Source organism: Leptonotus elevatus, chromosome 9 (genome assembly GCF_054856555.1).
Source record: "Leptonotus elevatus isolate MCC_2025b chromosome 9, RoL_Lele_1.0, whole genome shotgun sequence".
Classification (NCBI taxonomy): domain Eukaryota; kingdom Metazoa; phylum Chordata; class Actinopteri; order Syngnathiformes; family Syngnathidae; genus Leptonotus; species Leptonotus elevatus.
This window is the reverse complement of record NC_141247.1, coordinates 20,111,534-20,130,229: the sequence shown is the minus strand read 5'-3', so window position 1 is coordinate 20,130,229 and position 18,696 is coordinate 20,111,534. Positions and strand designations below refer to the sequence as shown.

The window sequence follows — 18,696 nt, the reverse complement described above, 5'->3', positions numbered from 1 at the left end:
CTAGTACTCAAATATACATTCATAGCCTATTGTTTTGTGTATGTGCTTAATATAAATATTACATTCGAACAGACTTGGTAACTTCAGTCCCAAAATACCTTGAAAGAACATTAACTCAATCGCTGCCATTGACGTCTATAGACGTCAAAAATTAATTTGAACAATTTCTATTAGTTTAATATTTTTTCCCACTTTTGTTAACACAAGTATGAAAACCTAGAATTGTTTTGTATTAGAACAGATATAAAATTTGTGATTAATCGTGAGTTAACTAGTGAAGTCATGCAATTAATTACGCAAAAAATTTTTTAATCGCCTGACGCGTGACACCCCTAATTTTTTTTATAGTCTTTTCTTTAAAAAAAAGATGATTAAAAAAAATTATTATATATATATTATTTTTTTAAAGAAAATATTATTAAAATTAGGGGCATCAGGCGATTAACATCTGTAATCGTAATTAATCGCATGAACTTAAACTCACGATTAATCACAAATTTTATATCTGTTCTAAATGTTAAAAAAAAAAAATCTAGGTTTTCATACTCTTGTTGACAAAAATGGAAAATAAATGTTAAACTAATATAAATAGTTCAAATGAATCTTTGACGACGATGGCTGTCAATGGCAGTGAATGAGTTAAAAATGGTAAGATTCGGCTTCAACTGAGTTTTAATCAACTCGGTTCTTCGGTCTCTTTACCACTTAATTTTGACCACTCAGTGTAGCAAACCTTTCATTTAAAATCCCGTCCTCAACGGGGGTTTTTCACCACATGCTCGTTTGCCATGGCAACAGCTACATCCAGAGGCCCTGACTGGGAAAACACTTCGTTGATGGGGATTACTCGGACAAGCAAAACAACCTCTAGTGACGCCGCACTGGGCTCGTTTCACCAGTGGAAACGAGGGCTGTCATGTCATGTCGTCCTCCAGTACTCGCGGGGTGTTGCCTCCAAGTGGCCATATTTGAAAAGCGGCGTGCGTCCGTGCGGTGATGAGGAGGGAGACACTTGTGAGCATGGCGGCCAGCGAGGTGGACGTTTTCGCCGTGAGTATGACATTCTTCACATACGCATTGAGTTTTCCCCACTCGAGTGTATGTACACGAACGGATGGGAGGGGAGGGGGAGGGGGGGTGTTTTGAGAGTGCGTGTGCACAATGACTCGGGGATAAATGCGGATTTTCTTCCTGTGGCTGCACTTTGTGACAACTGATGCGTTGTCGTTTCAAAATAGGAGACGTCTCATTTTTTTTTTTGTCCGTGCTGCTGCCTTGCTTTGGACCTAGCATACGCACTCGAATGCGTCAACCACTCGTTTGAATGGAACACGGGGGGCGGTTAAGAGGATAAATGGCAGCAGAGTCAAGTGACTTGCTTTAACGTTCGGCAATGCTCCGCGACTTACGACAAATATGTATGGGAAAGCGCATACTCCCGCTATTACGCAATTAGATCTTTTAATATACTATTTGTACGACACCAGTAACACCATAGGCCCAACTGGTATCATCATTCTGGACCCCGTTCGTAGCACAAAAGGCTTATTTTGATGCCATGCCAAAGTTGCTATTAGTATGCAGAAATATCAATGCACTAGTAGAACGACTAGGACACATAATGACTGTCCTGTAATGTTTTTATCGACTGTATGTCATTCTGCCCACGAGTATAGGACATACATGTGACTAATGATCCGAAACTGTGCACTAGTGGATGTCTCTGCACTACTAGCGAAGCACTAGTCGCTAAGAGTAATTTTATAATGCCACTAGTTGTACTACAAGCTCACAGTTGTCAACTAGTTGACAGTTTTGCCTTACTAGTAACCAGTAGGGGTTAGATTCAGAATCGATTTTCGATTGTGAACAATTTTTGATTTAAAATGATTTGATTGACAATGATTTTTGCTTCAATTTATAGATGTGCAAGGAATCGTAATGATCTGCTCCAGTCTGACTCGCTAATGCTAATTAGCGAGCTACTCGCGGCACTTTTATCACTCAAAAGAACGGCTCCACGCTGCAAAAGAACAACTTTTATTGGAATAACTTGATTGTGACTTTTTCCTTCTACTCTCTAACGTGGCTACAACTTAACAGTGTATCAGACCGCGTGGAACCACACTGCCCCTAAGTGGTCAAATCGGGGTACAACATGAACAGCGCTCCCAATAAAGGCAGACACAAACAAAGGCAAGATAGTATGAAATAATTTAAATAAAATCGATTTTGGGACATTTAAAATCGATTCTGAATCGTACTAAATGAGAATCGCGATTCTTATGAGGATCTATTTTTTTGGGCACACCCCTCGTAACCAATACTCGCCGTGAAACTATTATGGAAATGTTGTTTAATATCCTTGATTTCCAGCTTAAGGTTCATCATGTACTAGTACACTCCTCATCCTCGGTAGCAAGATAAGACACTAGTGGAATGACAAGGCTGCACTAGTAGAACCACTGCGTCTTCCTAGTTTTTCCACTACTGTATGACATTTCTGCTCTCTAGTATGACAGCTTTGGCATAGTAGGAACACGACACGTTACTAGTCAGTGTGTACTACTAGTACTACTAGTGACGCACAAGTTAGCTAGCATAATTTTATATTGTCACTAGTAGCAGTCAGCTACTAGTTTTGCCTCACTGATAAGATGCGGTTGTCCTACTAGTCAATTGTCTTCTGTTTTAAGCTCAATATTTATTTACATACCGCACTTTGTTTCAGCCGCGGCTGATTTTAAAGTGCTCTATAAATAAAGTCGAGTTGAGACAAAGAGCATACTAGTACACGGTAAGCTGGATATCGACTTTTAAGAGGATAAGTGGCAGCTGAATCAAACGACTTGCTCTAACATTCAGCAACGCTCTCGACTTTTTACTGATAGATATGACATTTAAGAGTTACAAAAACGCGGCACCCGTCAACCGTGAGGACCGGGCGGTCTGACGGGTACCGCCGGGCTAGCGGCTTGGATAGCCTCCCATCCCGTGAAACAACATCCAGATAAAGAGCCCTTTGTACGCGTGTGCTGAAGAGGCCGAGACAGATGAATGTCGCATTGAACGCATCTCGGTCCTCATGCTGAGCACTTGCAAATGGCGGTTTCTCATCAGCATGGACCAGCACATCTCACTATGCATACAAACACGGCGGGGCCAATTGGTAGTCTATCAATAAACAGCAAACAAGATGATCAGTAAATACGTTCTGTCACAAGTCACATTTTGCACATTTGACAGACAACGATCTATTGTCACAGATATGAAGCGTTATTTTACGTCAGGTTATTTGTAGTGCTGTCAAAGTTAACGCGATGAATTCATAAAAAAAAAAAAAAATAGCGCATTAATCCTAAATTAACGCAGATTAATCACATTTAGAATATTTGCTCATGTCAAGATATTGGGGTCATTTTTCCCCCCATTTTAAATTATGCAAGTAATGAACTGATTATAAAAAGAGGAGGATGAGCGTGTGCAGTGGATCAAAAAATGTTGAAGATGTCCTCATAACATTAAATGTCAAAAGAATGAACACATAACCGGTGGCGGGGGAAAAATGATGATGAAAAAGCCTTTTTTTATAAAGTGATAAATCTTGATTAATCAAAATTCTAAGATGTGATTCACATCCAATAACTCGGGCTGGGTTTTTAAAAAATCTAATAATCGATATCAAATAGATTTTCCTTTTCGAGCCTAATATCGATTCATAAAACCATGAATCGATTTTTTAAATATCTATTAAATTCTGAAGAAAATATAATTTTAAAGGCCAATTTTTTCTTGTATCTTACTGTTTTCTTGAAATTTACTGTTCACATCAATTTAAATGTATTTTCTTAAATTTATGAAAGACCTGACTTATTGCACACAAAGACAATTCAGAATATTTTAAGTTTATATCTACAATTATTAAATTAGAATTATGAAAATGTTTTCATCTCCTCCTTGCTGATGTCAATGTTTGTGTAACACTTAACTGATTATAACACGTGTTACCTTCATTAATAGACTAAATCATTTGACCAGTTACTGCCGCCGCAAAATTTACTTTGGAACTTAATATTTGTGGATTTTTTATTTATTTAATTTATTGATGTTCCATAATTAATCGATATCGGATTGAACTGAAGGGAATCACATCAATTTTTTAAAAATAATAATAAATACAAATCAAATCGATTGAGGAAATTAGAATCGATACCCAGCCCTACCAATAACCTTCATCAAAAATTGTGATGACTTGAAATACTTCCTGTTTTCATTCTTCTTTGTCAGTAAACTTTAGTGTAAAAAAAAAACCCATGTGCTGCCATCTAGTGGTCAACAGTGGAATACAGTCAAACTAAACAGGCGGCAGAACAAAATAGAGTAACAATACTGTATTTAAAAAATGACGGTGAACCCGTGACGTAGTGCGGATTACTATACTGTGTTCCGTCACTTCAGAATGAAGACAAACGTACCTTGGAGCTCGGGGGCCACGTGGGCTTCGACAGTCTTCCAGATCAGTTGGTCAGCAAATCGGTCACACAAGGCTTCGGCTTCAACATCCTCTGCGTAGGCAAGTCAAAGCTCCACATCAACCCACTCCTCTTTTTCTTCCTTCCTTCCTTCACGCTCGTGTTCACCAGCCGCCATTTCTTTGTGCGCTCCTCCTGTAGGCGAGACGGGCATCGGCAAATCCACCTTGATGAACACACTTTTCAACACAAGGTTCGAAAACGAAGAGGTCAGCCACTATGAGAAAGACGTGCTTCTGCGGCCGCACACGTACGACCTGCAGGAGAGCAACGTCAACCTCAAGCTGACCGTCGTGCACACGGTCGGCTTCGGGGACCAGATCAACAAAGAAGAAAGGTGATGGTGAAACCATATAGAAAATGTACAGTGATGTGAATATATATAATATATATATATATATATATATATATATATATATATATATATATATATATATATAAGAACAATGTGTTTTTCCTTTCCCTTTGCAGCTATAAACCCATCGTGGAGTATATTGACACCCAGTTTGAAACGTACCTCGAAGAGGAGCTCAAAATCAAACGTTCCCTGTGCAATTTCCATGACACGAGAATCCACATCTGCCTCTATTTCATCGCCCCCAACGGCCACTCCCTCAAGTCTCTGGATCTCGTCACCATGAAGAAGCTCGACAGCAAGGTGACCGCGGCACTGCGGCGTTTTATTTTGACGCTTAAGTGCAATTAGTCAGATTCGTCGTCTTGGCTTGCAGGTGAACGTCATCCCTGTCATCGCGAAGGCAGACACGGTGTCCAGGAGTGAACTGGACAAGTTCAAGATCAAGATCATGAGCGAGCTGGTCAGCAACGGAGTGCAGATTTACCAGTTTCCCACTGAGGATGAAGCTGTGGCCGAGATCAACTCTTCGATGAATGTGGGGGCTCTCACACGCACACACTCAGTTACCCCCCCCCCCCTTAAAAAACAAAACAAAACAAAATTCTTGACAATAATATGTTCTATGCAGTCCCAATAGACTAACTACAGTATTCTGGTTAATATTGCGTTAGTGGAATATGAGATAAGCAGCAAAATCCAGCAGTTTTTATCAATAAGAGAAGGCGGCCATTTTGATATTTGGTCATCTTGAGTGGACAGCAGGTGGCAAAATGGCCGCCCCCTGAGATGGATAAAAACAGCTGGATTTTGCGGCATAACTCATATCCCATAATATGAGATAAGCAGGAAAAAACAGCATTTTTTTATCAATATCAGAAGGCAGCCATTTTGATACTTGGTCATCTTCAGTGAACAGCAAGTGGCAAAATGGCCGCCCCCTGAGATGGATAAAAACGGCTGGATTTTGCAGCATAACTCATATTCCACAATATGAGATAAGCAGGAAAATTCAGCAGTTTTTATCAATATCAGAAGGCGGCCATTTTGATACTTGGTCATGTTCAGTGAACAGCAAGTGGCAAAATGGCCGCCCCCTGAGATGGATAAAAACGGCTGGATTTTGCAGCATAACTCATTTTCCACAAATGTAATATTAATCAGAATGTCATGTTTAGACTAGTGAGGTCGCACATAACATATTATGGTCAAGAAATGTTTAAGATCGATTTCCACTTTAATAATTCCAAACGTCAAATTAAATCATCACCAATTGATTGTTTTAGTTTTGTGCTCCTGTTATATGCTAGGGAGAGCCACTAGATGGCGCTGGTTCCTTTGCAAGAGGAGTTGCCACCCCTTTGCGGGTGCATGAGCTAGTACCGATGTTTCTTGACCGTGGATTCACATTTACATATTTTGAATGGCACGATTTGCTGCCATCAAATCATGCAAAAATATTCATCAAGATAGCACAATGTCTCCGAACGTGACACGGGTGCTTTTCATCTTCTACTACAGACTCACCTGCCATTCGCTGTTGTCGGCAGTGTGGAAGACGTCAAAGTAGGCAATAAAATGGTCAAAGCAAGACTGTACCCTTGGGGGTCAGTACAGGGTGAGTCCAACTACCTGCACGTGTTTAAAAAAAAGTCATTCAGGATTCTGGATTTCTTATCTTTTTTGTCCGCTAGTGGAGAATGAGAGCCATTGTGATTTTGTGAAACTGAGGGAGATGCTGCTGCGTGTGAACATGGAGGATCTTCGTGAGCAGACGCACGCTCGCCACTATGAGCTCTACCGCCGCTGCAAGTTGGAGGAGATGGGCTTCAAGGACGCGGACCCCAACAGCCAGTCGTTCAGGTGAGAGAAGGCCTCAATCGTTTTTTAACACAAGGACACAAGGTTTGAAGTGCTAACATTCGTTAGTAGGGCTGGGCGATGAATCGGAATTTGCTTTTTCCAATTTGTCCTCTCATGATCGTAAAAACATTATAGTTGAAGAAAAACGATTAATGTGCCAAACGACGCGGTGTGTGAGTTTCCAACTTCCTACGTTGTGAAAGAACACTGAATGCATCGTATTACTTGCGCGGAAAGTGTGTGGCAAAAATGATTCTGCTCTCCCTGAGCGTGTTTTAAGCTATTTAATGACACTTGAGGTTTAGTTTACTATAAAACTAAACCAAAAGAATTACACACATTTTACATTTACATACACGACATACTTTCACGTAGAAATATCACCGGTGCTAATGCTAGCAGTCAGTGTAAAATCCCATTTATATGCTAATAGAAAATTAGCATTGAGTTCCAGGAGTGATATTCCTTCAAATAATAAATATTCATAGACAAAGCCTCTAGGAACACATACAGAAAGGGAATATAGCAATACTTAAAGGCATACATTCTTCCTAATCTGTGAAAAATTAGCTATATTAACAAATTCACTGCCATTGATGGCTATAGACGTCAACAATTAATTTGAACTATTTCTATTAGTTGAATATTTTTTTCCACTTTTGTTAACAAAAGTATGAAAACCTAGAAAAAAATGATTGTACATTTGGAACAGATATAAAATTTGTGATTAACCGTGAGTTAACTAGTGAAGTTATGTGATTAATTACGGAAAAATTACGCCCCTAATTTTTAATAATCTTTTCTTCTTCTTCTTTTTTTAAAGTAATTTTAATTCTTCTTCTTCTTTTTTTAAATAATCTTTTTTTTTTTTAAAGAACATTTTAATAAAAATTAGGGGTTATCAGGCGATTACATTTTTTATTCATAATTAATCGCATGACTTCACTAGTTAACTCACGATTAATCACAAATTTGGTATCTGTTCTAAATGTACAATATTTTTTCCCCTAGGTTTTCATACTCTTGTTAACAAAAGTGGGAATAATGTTAAACTAATACAAATAGTTCAAATGAATTTTTGACGTATATAGCCGTCAATGGCAGTGAATGAGTTCATAAAGATGAATCACAACTTTCTTCTTCTACTCCTCTTATCTTAATCTAAGTGTTTGCTCCAGGCATACGCGGCGCCACACTGCCCCTAAGAGGCCAAGGCGCACACAGCAAGAACAGCCAGTACACATTTTTCTTTATTGTTTTTTTTTATATTGCTATCGTTTTTTAATAATACTCATATATATTCTGGTTGTTTAAAATTTAAAGCGAGGTTTTGTTTACACGTATGCTTTGACATCTACAAATTAATCGTCATTTCAATATTCATCAAAAATAATTGTGATTTTTTTTTTTTGCCCATAATCGCCCGGTGCTATTCACTCTTAACTCTATCACCCTAGTCTGTAAATACATTTTCGTGACACTCTATCAACGTAAAAAGGAATAAAAATGCAACTAACATGATCTGCAGCCTGCAGGAGACGTATGAATCCAAGAGGAAGGAGTTCATTCGAGAACTGCAACGCCAGGAGGAAGGAATGAGGCAGATGTTTGTCAACAAAGTCAAGGAGACCGAAGCAGAGCTGAAAGAAAAGGAGAAAGAGGTTACCGCGAAGAACACGTCGGGGAACGTTGACCCCGTTTTTAATCTTTTATTTGGTCTCCAGCTCCACGAGCGGTTCGAGCAACTCAAACGGCTGCACCAGGAAGAAAAGAAGAACCTGGAGGAGAAACGACGGGAGCTGGAGGAGGAGATGAACGCTTTCAACAGGAGGAGGGTTGCTGCAGAGACACTGATGGGTCAGGCTCTCCAAGGTGCTTCTCAACCTCTCAAAAAGGACAAGGACAAGAAAAAGTAAGTCCGTTTTGCTTTCATTTTTTGGGGTGCAAATGATTCGATTTTTTTTTAAATCACTTAGCTGGAAACAGCTCTCAAAAAATATTTGCTACAGTTTTGTTCAACTAAATAGATTTTATAGCCCTCAAAACACATTTTAAAAATATACCTATATCCATTACAGTGTTTCTTATTAACTCATTCACTTCCAGCCATTTTCACTGAAGCAACCCCCTTTGCTCCCGGCTGTTATACTACATTTTGACTGATTTTGCAAGGCCCACAGAATATTGTGTTGTATTGCTATAAAAACACGGAACCTACCAAAAGAAAGATTAGAGTCTCTTCTTTCATCAGGAAAAAAAGGTATATTTGTATGTTTCCGTTTTGTAGCAATTAGCATTAGAATATAGCTAATCTTCATCATTATTCTGTTGAAAGAGCTTGTTGCAACGTGGCCCTGGCTGATCTCTTATACTCTGCTGCCACCTGCTGGCCGTTTTCATAATAACTACCATTGCTTTAAGCGACCTCTTCATGTCAGAAACCATATCAAAGCCTTTTGTATGCTCAAGCATGAATAAAACGTATAAATACGATTTGGGGGAGTGCAGGACACAGTATTAAAAAAACGCATTTACACGTTTTTGGGTTTAAATGAGTTAAATATTTGTTGAATCCAAACATGCGTGAGGTGAAGCAGCATCCAGTAACATATTTCGTTTGACCTTAGAGGTGGGTAAGACAAATAAGGATACGCGATTAAAGGCTCTCACGCAAGCGCGGCCCGTATTCTCCGCGGTAGCCGATGTGGACGGGACGTGATTAATGAGGTAGTGACATCCTCCCAGGAGCCATGTATTGCTCAGAAACTGATCCAGGGACAGATTGAGAGTGACACTATGTGCCCAGACGCAGTAGGATGTGTCACAGTTTGACACAGCCTGATGCTTCTGTCTCGGCGGGCTGACCTGCCAGACGGCACCGGGCAGGGGCAATTGTGTTTACATACGACTGGTCTCACTGTCGACACGGCTGACCTCACAGTACCAAATTATTTTGCACAGGAGGACACGCCATATGTCGGGAGGAATTTACGTGCAGGAAATATACACACCTGATTGGTCGGGATTTAAACAGTGAGCCGTAAAAGACAAGAGTTTACGCTGCGTAAAACATGAAAGACCGATTACATTATCCCATCCCTGGTGACGTGATCCTTTTGCCTTTTAAATCCTGTGTTTGTTTACCTCCCGCCATATTTTGTTGTTGTATGTCTTGTCCCTTTTCAGTTGATTTACAGAAAAAAATCATCCAGGGGAAGCCATGAATGCGTCCGCCATCAACGTCGGTCGGTCAGCCTGAATATGAATGCGCCTGATGTAATCCACTGTTTACTTACTGATGATAACGCTAGCTTTGCTCACTGCGTTGACGCTGACTCGGCGAGACACATCAAAACAAATCAATGGAGTGTTTTCAATGCTGCTGTTATTCTATGTTCTTGCCATGAATGTGTGCTAACATGATCAGTGGGCCGTTCACAATGAACGGATCTGTGACTTTCGTGTATTCGTTTTATGATATGAAGTTATAGTCTCATGATTGATGATTGTATAATAGAGTTCAGATTCTAATTTGGAATATTTTATGTACAGAAATGCTAAACTCCCTGGTCACATCATTAGGTACATTTGCACAATTGAATGAGATTCTATAGTTTGTATAAGGTTCGATTGCCAGGTTTTAGTGATAAAGTAGACCAAAATAGGTTTTCAAAATCTTTTTATGACCTGTACAAAAAGTCTCACTTTTTATGTTACAAAAACCTAACATCTTAGGTGCGAGTATACTGCTAGAACGATTCATTTCATAATAAAACTAAAAGTTGGAAGTCAACCTGAAACATTTCTTGACAATAATATGCTATATGTGACCTCACTCGTCTAAATATGACATTCTGATTAATATTACATTTTTAGAATATGAGTTATGAAGCAAAATCCAACTGTTTTTATCCATCCTATCCTAGGGGGCGGCCATTTTGTCACCTGCCCTTGACTGAAGATGACATCAATGTTGCTCAGCGCTCAGGCAACAACCAATCAGAGCTCATCTGTTTCCTGACGCTGCGCTGTGATTGGTTGTTACCTGAGATCTGAGCAACATCGATGTCATCTTCAGTCGACAGCAAAGCAAAATGGTCGCCCCCTGAGATGGATAAAAACGGCTGAATTTTGCTGCTTAACGCAATATTAACCAGACTAGTGGTGCTGCATAGAATATATTATTGTCAAAAAAAATTGGGGGTTGACTTCCTCTTAATACTTTTCTGATTCTAACAATTACATTTAATATTTAAAAAAGGCGTAATTGATGTGTTGGATCTCATTCGAATGTGTGAGCGCCCCCAATGCAATCTCCACTAAGTGTACCCCATAACAAAGGCTTCTTGCTTTTTAATACCGAATGTGACCCAAGCATTTTAGTGAATTAACAGGCGCGCCTTGAAAAACAATGAGCTAAATTGCATTTTTGGCTTCACTAACAACTAACATGCTGTGCGTACAATATATTGCTCATGTGTTGTCTTTTCTCCCCATAGCTTCTTTAGTCTTCCCTCTGCGTGCTCCTTAACCTCGTCCAGGAATTTGAATTAGAAGACTTTCTACTAACGACGTCGACGTGAAGTGACAGACGGACAAGCAAGTGTATTATTTTTGACACTCGAATGTGCACTTTTAGGAGAAATGCGCTTAAATCGCCCGAAATGAATTGGCGAGAGTCTTCCTCGTGTGTTCTACTCTTTGCTACGTAGCATGGAAATGTGCATGACATATATAGCCATCTCCTCAAGAATCAAAATTCCTTTAATAGAGAAGTCCTCGTATTCAATGTGCCCTTCCTTCATTTTACCGTGTACTTTTGACTGATTACACTGTGAAATAATACTGTATATACCATAAACAACATGGATTTATTGGTAACAAAAATAAACTTTTTTTTGTTCCATATTATACACATAATAGGCTTTCATTGTCATAATCAGCACTTTGTTGTACTAACAGTTATAACCGGAAATGTTTATTTCACTTCTATGATCTTATGTGATTCAATAAAAACAGCTTATCAATTCTGCATCAAAATATGGCCATTGAACTACTGTTAAACATTAGAAATACTGTCTTGAACCATGAAATACTTCAACCATGACCTGAGAAGAGGCAAGAACATCATCATCAGTAAGTATAAATAGGAATAAATATAAGCAAAATTATAAATTTTATAATAAAAAGCATATATTGAGCTGTTTTATGAAAGTACATTTTATGGTGCTTGTGTAGAGTCGAGATTGATATAATTGTCAGAACAGTCATTTGCACACGCACAAGATCTTTATATGTAAGATCAAATGTTTGATCTGTGTTGGCCATCTTATGTAATAAAGACTAACTTTAATGAATATTTTCCTTGTTTGGTCTGTAATTTGACATCAAAACAAGAATGTGCCTTAAAGAGAAATAGCTGTTAAGTGAGAAACAGATCTGGCCTGCTTCTGCGCGGTTCCAGAAAGTTCCCACTAGGAGTTCATGTTGATCAAACAAAGTCCATGTTGAAAAAGGGGTCAGCAAGTCTTAGCCACTATGTCATTTTGCTGCACTGAATTTCAATAAAGGTTTTTCAGAAACGTTAAATTAGGTTTATAATATGACAGTTTTTATTGCCCAATAATCTTTTTACTTACAGTATCTAGCCTTTAAAGTTTGCATGCTGGTCAGGTTTCATATAATGATCTATAATTGAGTTAGACTTGAGCGTTTTCGTGTGAATTTTATAGTAAATGTGTTACTTTTTTTATTTTTATTTAATAACTGTAACCTGAAATGATTGTAAGAAGCAGCATTCACCAAGTGGCTTTTTTCCCTTCCCGTCGTGCGATTGGTTCTCCTGTTTACAGAGGGCGGGTCTTACATGTGAAAGACGAGGAAACCATCCAATAGAATTACAGAATAACGAACGTCACCCTCGATGACCAATGAGAGCTCGCCGTGTTACGACATGGGCTTGGTTTTAAGTCCTAATAAACTCCAATCTGTCCTTTTCCCCGTCGCCTTCTCCGAGGGTCGGGGGTGTGCATAGGCAGGTACAAAATCTATGCTTAAAACTTTCTTAAAAGAAAGTCCATACTTACGTTTTTTGGTGTTTTACACCTGATTCACCCGCTTTTACTCCTACGGATTCCCCCCCTCAATTGTACAACCAACGTAACTTGAACCAAGGTAAGTACAGCAGACTTCTTTTTATATCAGCTTTTAAATTTGGTAACACCCGGTGTCACAAGACAAGATGAAATCATTTGAATGCGCCAAGTATGAAGAATGTTATAACTTTTGTTGATCGTTTGTAGTATATTTAGCGAGAGTTAGCATTAGCTTTGGCATCTAACGCTTGTACGTTTACTTGCTTGGTTATCTATCACCGTGACGTATGTCTCACCTAAACTGTCCTCATTATATTTTGTTTTTGGTATGCAGGTACACATAATGTTATGTGACCTTGGTTGTTGTTGTTACCGGGCCTAGTGTTAACACAGCTAGCTGTTGCTTAGCTTTGTATGGGCAGGGACTTGTCCGGGCATGTTACCAACGACCTAACGCCCTCACGCCCCCCATTTTTATTTTTATTTTTTCATTTTTTTTTTTTAACAAAGCTGTGAAATGTTCAACACTACTACCGCATTTGATTTTAAAACAACAGACTGCGAACGTAACATGATAAATGAATTGTTTGGAATAAAGTTTTATAGCGGTTCCCTGTGACGTCACACCGTTGATTCGCCCCTCCCACCAGTCCAGTTGAGCCCAATTTGACAGCTGCCGAGTTGCAAAAGGCCACCAGAATAACTTGACTGTGAAAAGTCGCGTCTGCAAGAGACGCTGCATGTAAACAAGTTTGTTATCTGAAGCAGTAGCATTCGTTTATCAGGTTGTGACCTGACTTATGCAACAATTGATCGACAACAGACTTTATCTTTGTGTTCAACCAAAATAAAAGTCTCAAACATCTGATTTGATGGTACTTTAGAAAACAATGAACATTTATCTTTTGCTGTGTTAAGTTTAAAATAAAATGTCTAATTGTACAGTATTAGTATTAATTAAATTTAAAGCCACTTAAAATTATTCAAACCAAAATATCGATATTTTACTGCATATTTCTTCTTCAGTGTAATAGACTATATATTTGTTTTTCTTTTTTCTAAATAGACTATATTAAGTACCTTGTTGCTCACGTACATCAGCGAATGGTGTCGTCAGGGCCGTAGACACCCCCCTTCAGTTTTTAAATATGTTCTGCCATTTTGCACACAGATGATCGACACAGTGACAGGACCCGGCGCGTTGCCTTTTGCAGTCCAGCTGAAAAGCTTAACAGACCTGGAGGGCCGCTACCAGCCAAAGCTCAGCGGCTTGAGGATCATTGAGAGCGCTTCGGACAACGGGCTGAGGATGACGAGCAGACTGAGGGAGCTGGAGGTGAAGGACCTGCTCACTCTCAGCAGGTTCTTCGGTTTCAGCTCGGAGACGTTCTCCCTGGCCATCAGCCTGCTCGACCGCTTCCTCTCCACCATGAAGGTTTGTGCGACGGTGGCCGAATCGTCAAGCCCCGCCCGTCACCGAAAGGCCTGAATGACGTTCGTCCGGTTGTGTCCAGATTCAACCAAAGCACCTGTCCTGCGTGGGTCTCTGCTGCTTCTACATTGCTGTGAAGTCCTCCGAAGAGAGTAAGAACATCCCCCTCGCCAACGACCTGATCCGCATCAGTCAGAACCGTTTCACGGTGTCTGACATGATGCGGATGGAGAAGATCGTTATGGAGAAGCTCAACTGGAAGGTGAAGGCCCCCACGGCCCTCCGCTTCCTCCGCATTTTTCACAGCTATATCCAGGAGCAGCTTGGCGCAGATAGGTGAAGACCAGTTATTATTATATTACACCGATGTAGTAGAATCATTGCAGCCAAATTCTTAAAAGACGTGCTTTGTTTGTTTACACAGTGAGAAGATGCTGAGCCTTGAGAGACTGGAGGCTCAGTTGAAAGCTTGTCACTGCTCCTTTGTCTTCTCCAAACTGAAGGTAGGTGTTCCCCGTTCTGCTATCAGATGACTTGCTAACACCAAACCGCAAGGATGGACAGCTTAAATGCTGGAGGGGGCCACAATTTGTCATTACTGCTTCTCAGGGGCCACGTACTGTAGAAAACATTCCCTTGCCGGATAACAACAAAAACGGCAAACCAACATTAACTCATTCACTGCTATAGACGTCAAAAATTCATTTGAACTATTTCTATTAGTTTAAAATTGTTCCCATGTTTGTTAACAAGAATATAAAAACCTAGAAAAAAATGTATTGTACATTTTGAACAGATTTAAATTTTTTTAATTAATCTATAGCCGTCAATGGCAGTGAATGAGTTAAGTGTAAGAACATTTTGTGCATTTTTCCCCCACAAAAATCAACTCACTCAAAATATTATTGAGGTAGTAAGTTTGACGCCTTCTTAAAATAATCGCCTAAATCATTTTATTTTTTTTGATTTTTCAGGAAACACCAAAAATTGAACCATTTGCATCACGAGTAGATTTAGGGAAGAAAAATTGTTTTTGCAAAGAAATGACTTGGGCAATAATTATAAGAGGGTGATAATATTCTAAATCTGCAAAAAAACAAAAACTGTTTTTAATATTTTGGACCCCCCCCGTATAGAAAACATTTTGGAGATTTTTTTTGTTGTTGTTGTTTTGCTAGGGGGCTGTTGGGGGGGAAAAATCTCCCTCCTCAATTATTATTATTTTAAATTAAGGGGCTACTTAATGTGGTCACAAGGCTGACAGTTGCACATCCCTGTCCTAAATGCTAAAACCAAAAACAAAGTTGGTCTACTACATGAATTCTACTCACTCAAATCTTTTCCGATTTGCCTCCAGCCATCTCTGCTTGCCATGGCTCTCCTGTGTCTTGAGGCGGAGGACCAACATGACCCAGAGGAAAGGGACCAACTCTCCGAGGCCCTGGAAAATCTGCAGAAGCTACTAACTGTAAGTGTGTCATGTATCTGAACATTTCTGATAACACTGCATTTGGGTAAAAAAAACAAAAAAAAGATGGGGAAAAATAAATTCAATAATCTTGTTCGTTTGCTGTATAGATCAGAGAGGGCGATCTTGTGTGTATGCGTGAGTTGGTGGGCAAATGCCTGGCTGAATACGCCACCGCCAAGTGCTCCAGGCCCAACAGCCAGAGACTTCGCTGGACCATTTCGGGACGAACCGCTCGCCAGCTGAAGCACAGCTACTACAAGATCACCCACCTCCCCACCATACCCGAGTCGGCTTGTTAAACACGTAGCCGCCATGTTGTCGCCTGACCCAAAATGTTTTTTTTCCCCTCCTGCGATTGGCTTAACTTGTCAGGCGACTTGGCCTCACTTTTTACTTAAAGATCCTCATCTGTGAGATGGCGATCTTTAAGTGAACAGGCCTTCCTCCCGCAGTAACAGGAAGTAGTAAATTAGCGACATCTCTACTGCTCAGATTGACATCCGAGGGTGTGCGAGTATGTTCTTGTTCGAATCCGTTCCACGGTGTTTGGTGTTTCCTGGAACGGGTTCCTGGTTTTAAGCTATTAAGTAATGAACCACCTAGGTCCTCAGTCCACCATGTGGAAGAGGAGGGAGAAGGATTTTGCGAAACAAAAATATGGAACCAAGAAATCGGGCCCAAAATCCTTAACTTCCACCCTAGGTTGATAAACTGTCTTGAATGCACACTCCTACCCAAGGTGATTTTTCTTTTTTGTTTGTTTGTTAATAAAGCAAGTTGAAGGCATTGGCACAGCGGTCATCAGTGGTTGCGGATGATTTGTTTTCCCCATTTGATAGAGTTATTGGCACAGTGTGAAGTGCCACATATTTCAGTTGGGAACACGATGTACCTTTTGGTCTAAAATGTGATTTGGAATTTGCATTGCAGTTCCTCTTGCTGTTTGTTTGTTCAGTACGACAAGTATTGTCACTATTAGTTCCAAAAATACATTCTAAAGGACTGAATACACCATCTACAAATGGACTTGTACCTTTCAATAAAACTTTATTGAAAAGTTATGAATGTGTCCTTGTTTCAAAATCTACACCAACATGTGACAAAAGGGAATTAGCTGCTTCTTAACGCATTCACTGCTATTGACGTCAAAAATTAATTTTAACTATTTTTGTTAGTTTAACATTTTTCCACTTATGTTAACAAGAGTATGCAAACCTAGAATTTTTTTTATTGTACATAACATAAAATGTATGATTAATCGTGAGTTAACTATTGAAGTTGTGCGTTTACAATAAAACAAAATTTAATCACGATTTAAAAAGGAAAAGATAATTAAAAAATTTGCAGCATCAGGCGATTTTTTTTTTTTTAATTGTATGACTTCACGAGGTAACTTGCAATTAATCACAAATGTAATATCTGTTCTAAATGTACAATTAAAAAAATCTAGGTTTTTATACTCTTGTTTACAAAAATGTAAAAAAAAAAAAAAAAAGTTAAACTAATAAATAGTCCAAATGAATATTTGACGTCTATATCCGTCAATGGCGGTGAATGAGTTAATGGGCCAAACTGGTGGAACATTCATGGTTAATGACATTCAACTTGTATACACAATTAGTTATTTTTCTTTATATAAGACAAAGTTGTTTTAGAATAAAAAACATCATGGTGTAACATTCACACTAAAACACTTAACATCGGACCTACAGGTCGTGCGTGCTGTGATACAAGCTATAGTGTTTATTAATGCCAACCTGACATCCCCAATATGGGTTTTTGGTGCACATCACTTTTGTAAACTGGAAAAGTCCGGACCACCGCCAGCAAAGTTTCCTGAAATCTCTGCACCACTGAAGTCAAATCCAGGATTCTAGAGAAATTATGAATTACTTCATATTGGTCACTTAATATTGGAATAAAGTGACATAAATACAAAAAGCAGAGCATCTAACCTCTCGCTGGAACCTCTCTAGTGTGAGCTTTCTCTGCATTTGGTCCTGGATCCAAGCATTGGCGCAGTATTCTCCCTCTAACAAAGAGGACCAGCAGTTCCCCGCCTCTCGGTTTGTCTTCATCAGCACAATTCGAATGAGACATTTGTCCTCTGTGGATAAAACAAGTGGAGTGAGCCAATGCATACATCTACATAACAAGTCGCAACCTACCAAGGGTCCATGTAGCCTCGTCAGACACAGTTGCACCAAACAGCCTGCCCTGTCAAAAGATGGCGACATGGCAAAGTGAAGGTGGCTGAATAGAATACTGTACAATTTCCATTTTCTGATCATTGTCCAGGAGAAACAAACTTCCTAAATAATTGACATCATACTCACAAGAGATACTGATTACTAAATGTGTTTATGCTAGTTAAGCCTAAGTCCCTGTAAGACTAACTTAACAATTGATTGTAAAAGCCAAATACATTGAATTCGATTCGAATCTAATTTTTGAACCAATCAGTCATTGCCAGTACAGGACAGCAGCCGACCTTGATTATTTCTGTCCCTTTGACGTTGAGCTCAACGTCTCTGGTTCCCAAATGACACTTGATTTCTTTCGCCGACGTCCCGGGGGGCACGTTGACTTCGATGAAAATCTCCTCCATGGTTTGGCTCCACGAGCCCCAGCTTGTGTGACATGGAACCAGTCCGCTCCTCTCGTCGAAGTGCACCGACATGCCGCCCGTAAGAATTAGTTTGTAATGCACCGAAAAGGTAAACGTTTCGCACTTTTGCAGAGTAACGAAATAACTATTTGTATTATTGGCAAATATTCAATAATGTGTGTTTGTTGTGGTGGCAGTCTTTCCGCAAAAGTTCTTCTTCGTGCCACTGCGGTGATGTCATTTCCGGTAATGTGTGGCGTGACAGTGCCATCCTGTGTCCATTAACAGCACAGCAAGTTTTGTAATGAATAAAAAAAGAAAAAAAGTTTTGACATTTTTA

The 18,696-nt window shown here is 39.5% G+C and overlaps 3 protein-coding genes across 5 annotated transcripts; 2 read left to right on the top strand and 1 right to left on the bottom strand.

Annotated features, from left to right (window-relative positions):
- Positions 1-790: 790 nt before the first annotated feature.
- LOC147168714 (septin-8-A-like) lies at positions 791-12,107 on the top strand. 3 transcript variants are annotated; one of them, XR_015095972.1, is made up of 11 exons: positions 791-1,050; positions 4,459-4,573; positions 4,674-4,869; positions 5,004-5,190; positions 5,264-5,425; positions 6,409-6,505; positions 6,582-6,750; positions 8,279-8,411; positions 8,475-8,662; positions 9,937-10,026; positions 11,250-12,107. XR_015095972.1 is itself a non-coding variant. In XM_086084834.1 (10 exons), exons 1-10 carry the CDS (start codon positions 997-999, stop codon positions 11,302-11,304), a joined length of 1,356 nt encoding a protein of 451 aa, XP_085940960.1. In that variant the 5' UTR covers positions 791-996; the 3' UTR covers positions 11,305-12,107. The 3 variants fall into 3 exon arrangements, 2 of the variants coding, with proteins under 2 accessions (XP_085940960.1, XP_085940961.1); XM_086084834.1 differs by lacking the exon at positions 9,937-10,026; XM_086084835.1 differs by having other exon boundaries at positions 9,937-12,107.
- Positions 12,108-12,726: 619 nt separating this feature from the next.
- Positions 12,727-16,809, top strand: ccng1 (cyclin G1). Its single transcript, XM_086084729.1, has 6 exons — positions 12,727-12,924; positions 14,017-14,280; positions 14,360-14,613; positions 14,702-14,780; positions 15,635-15,745; positions 15,856-16,809. Exons 2-6 carry the CDS (start codon positions 14,017-14,019, stop codon positions 16,045-16,047), a joined length of 900 nt encoding a protein of 299 aa, XP_085940855.1. The 5' UTR covers positions 12,727-12,924; the 3' UTR covers positions 16,048-16,809.
- nudcd2 (NudC domain containing 2) lies at positions 16,776-18,656 on the bottom strand. Its single transcript, XM_086084731.1, has 4 exons — positions 18,240-18,656; positions 17,917-17,965; positions 17,704-17,855; positions 16,776-17,621 (listed from the first exon to the last, which is right to left on the bottom strand). Exons 1-4 carry the CDS (start codon positions 18,426-18,428, stop codon positions 17,538-17,540), a joined length of 474 nt encoding a protein of 157 aa, XP_085940857.1. The 5' UTR covers positions 18,429-18,656; the 3' UTR covers positions 16,776-17,537.
- Positions 18,657-18,696: the final 40 nt, after the last annotated feature.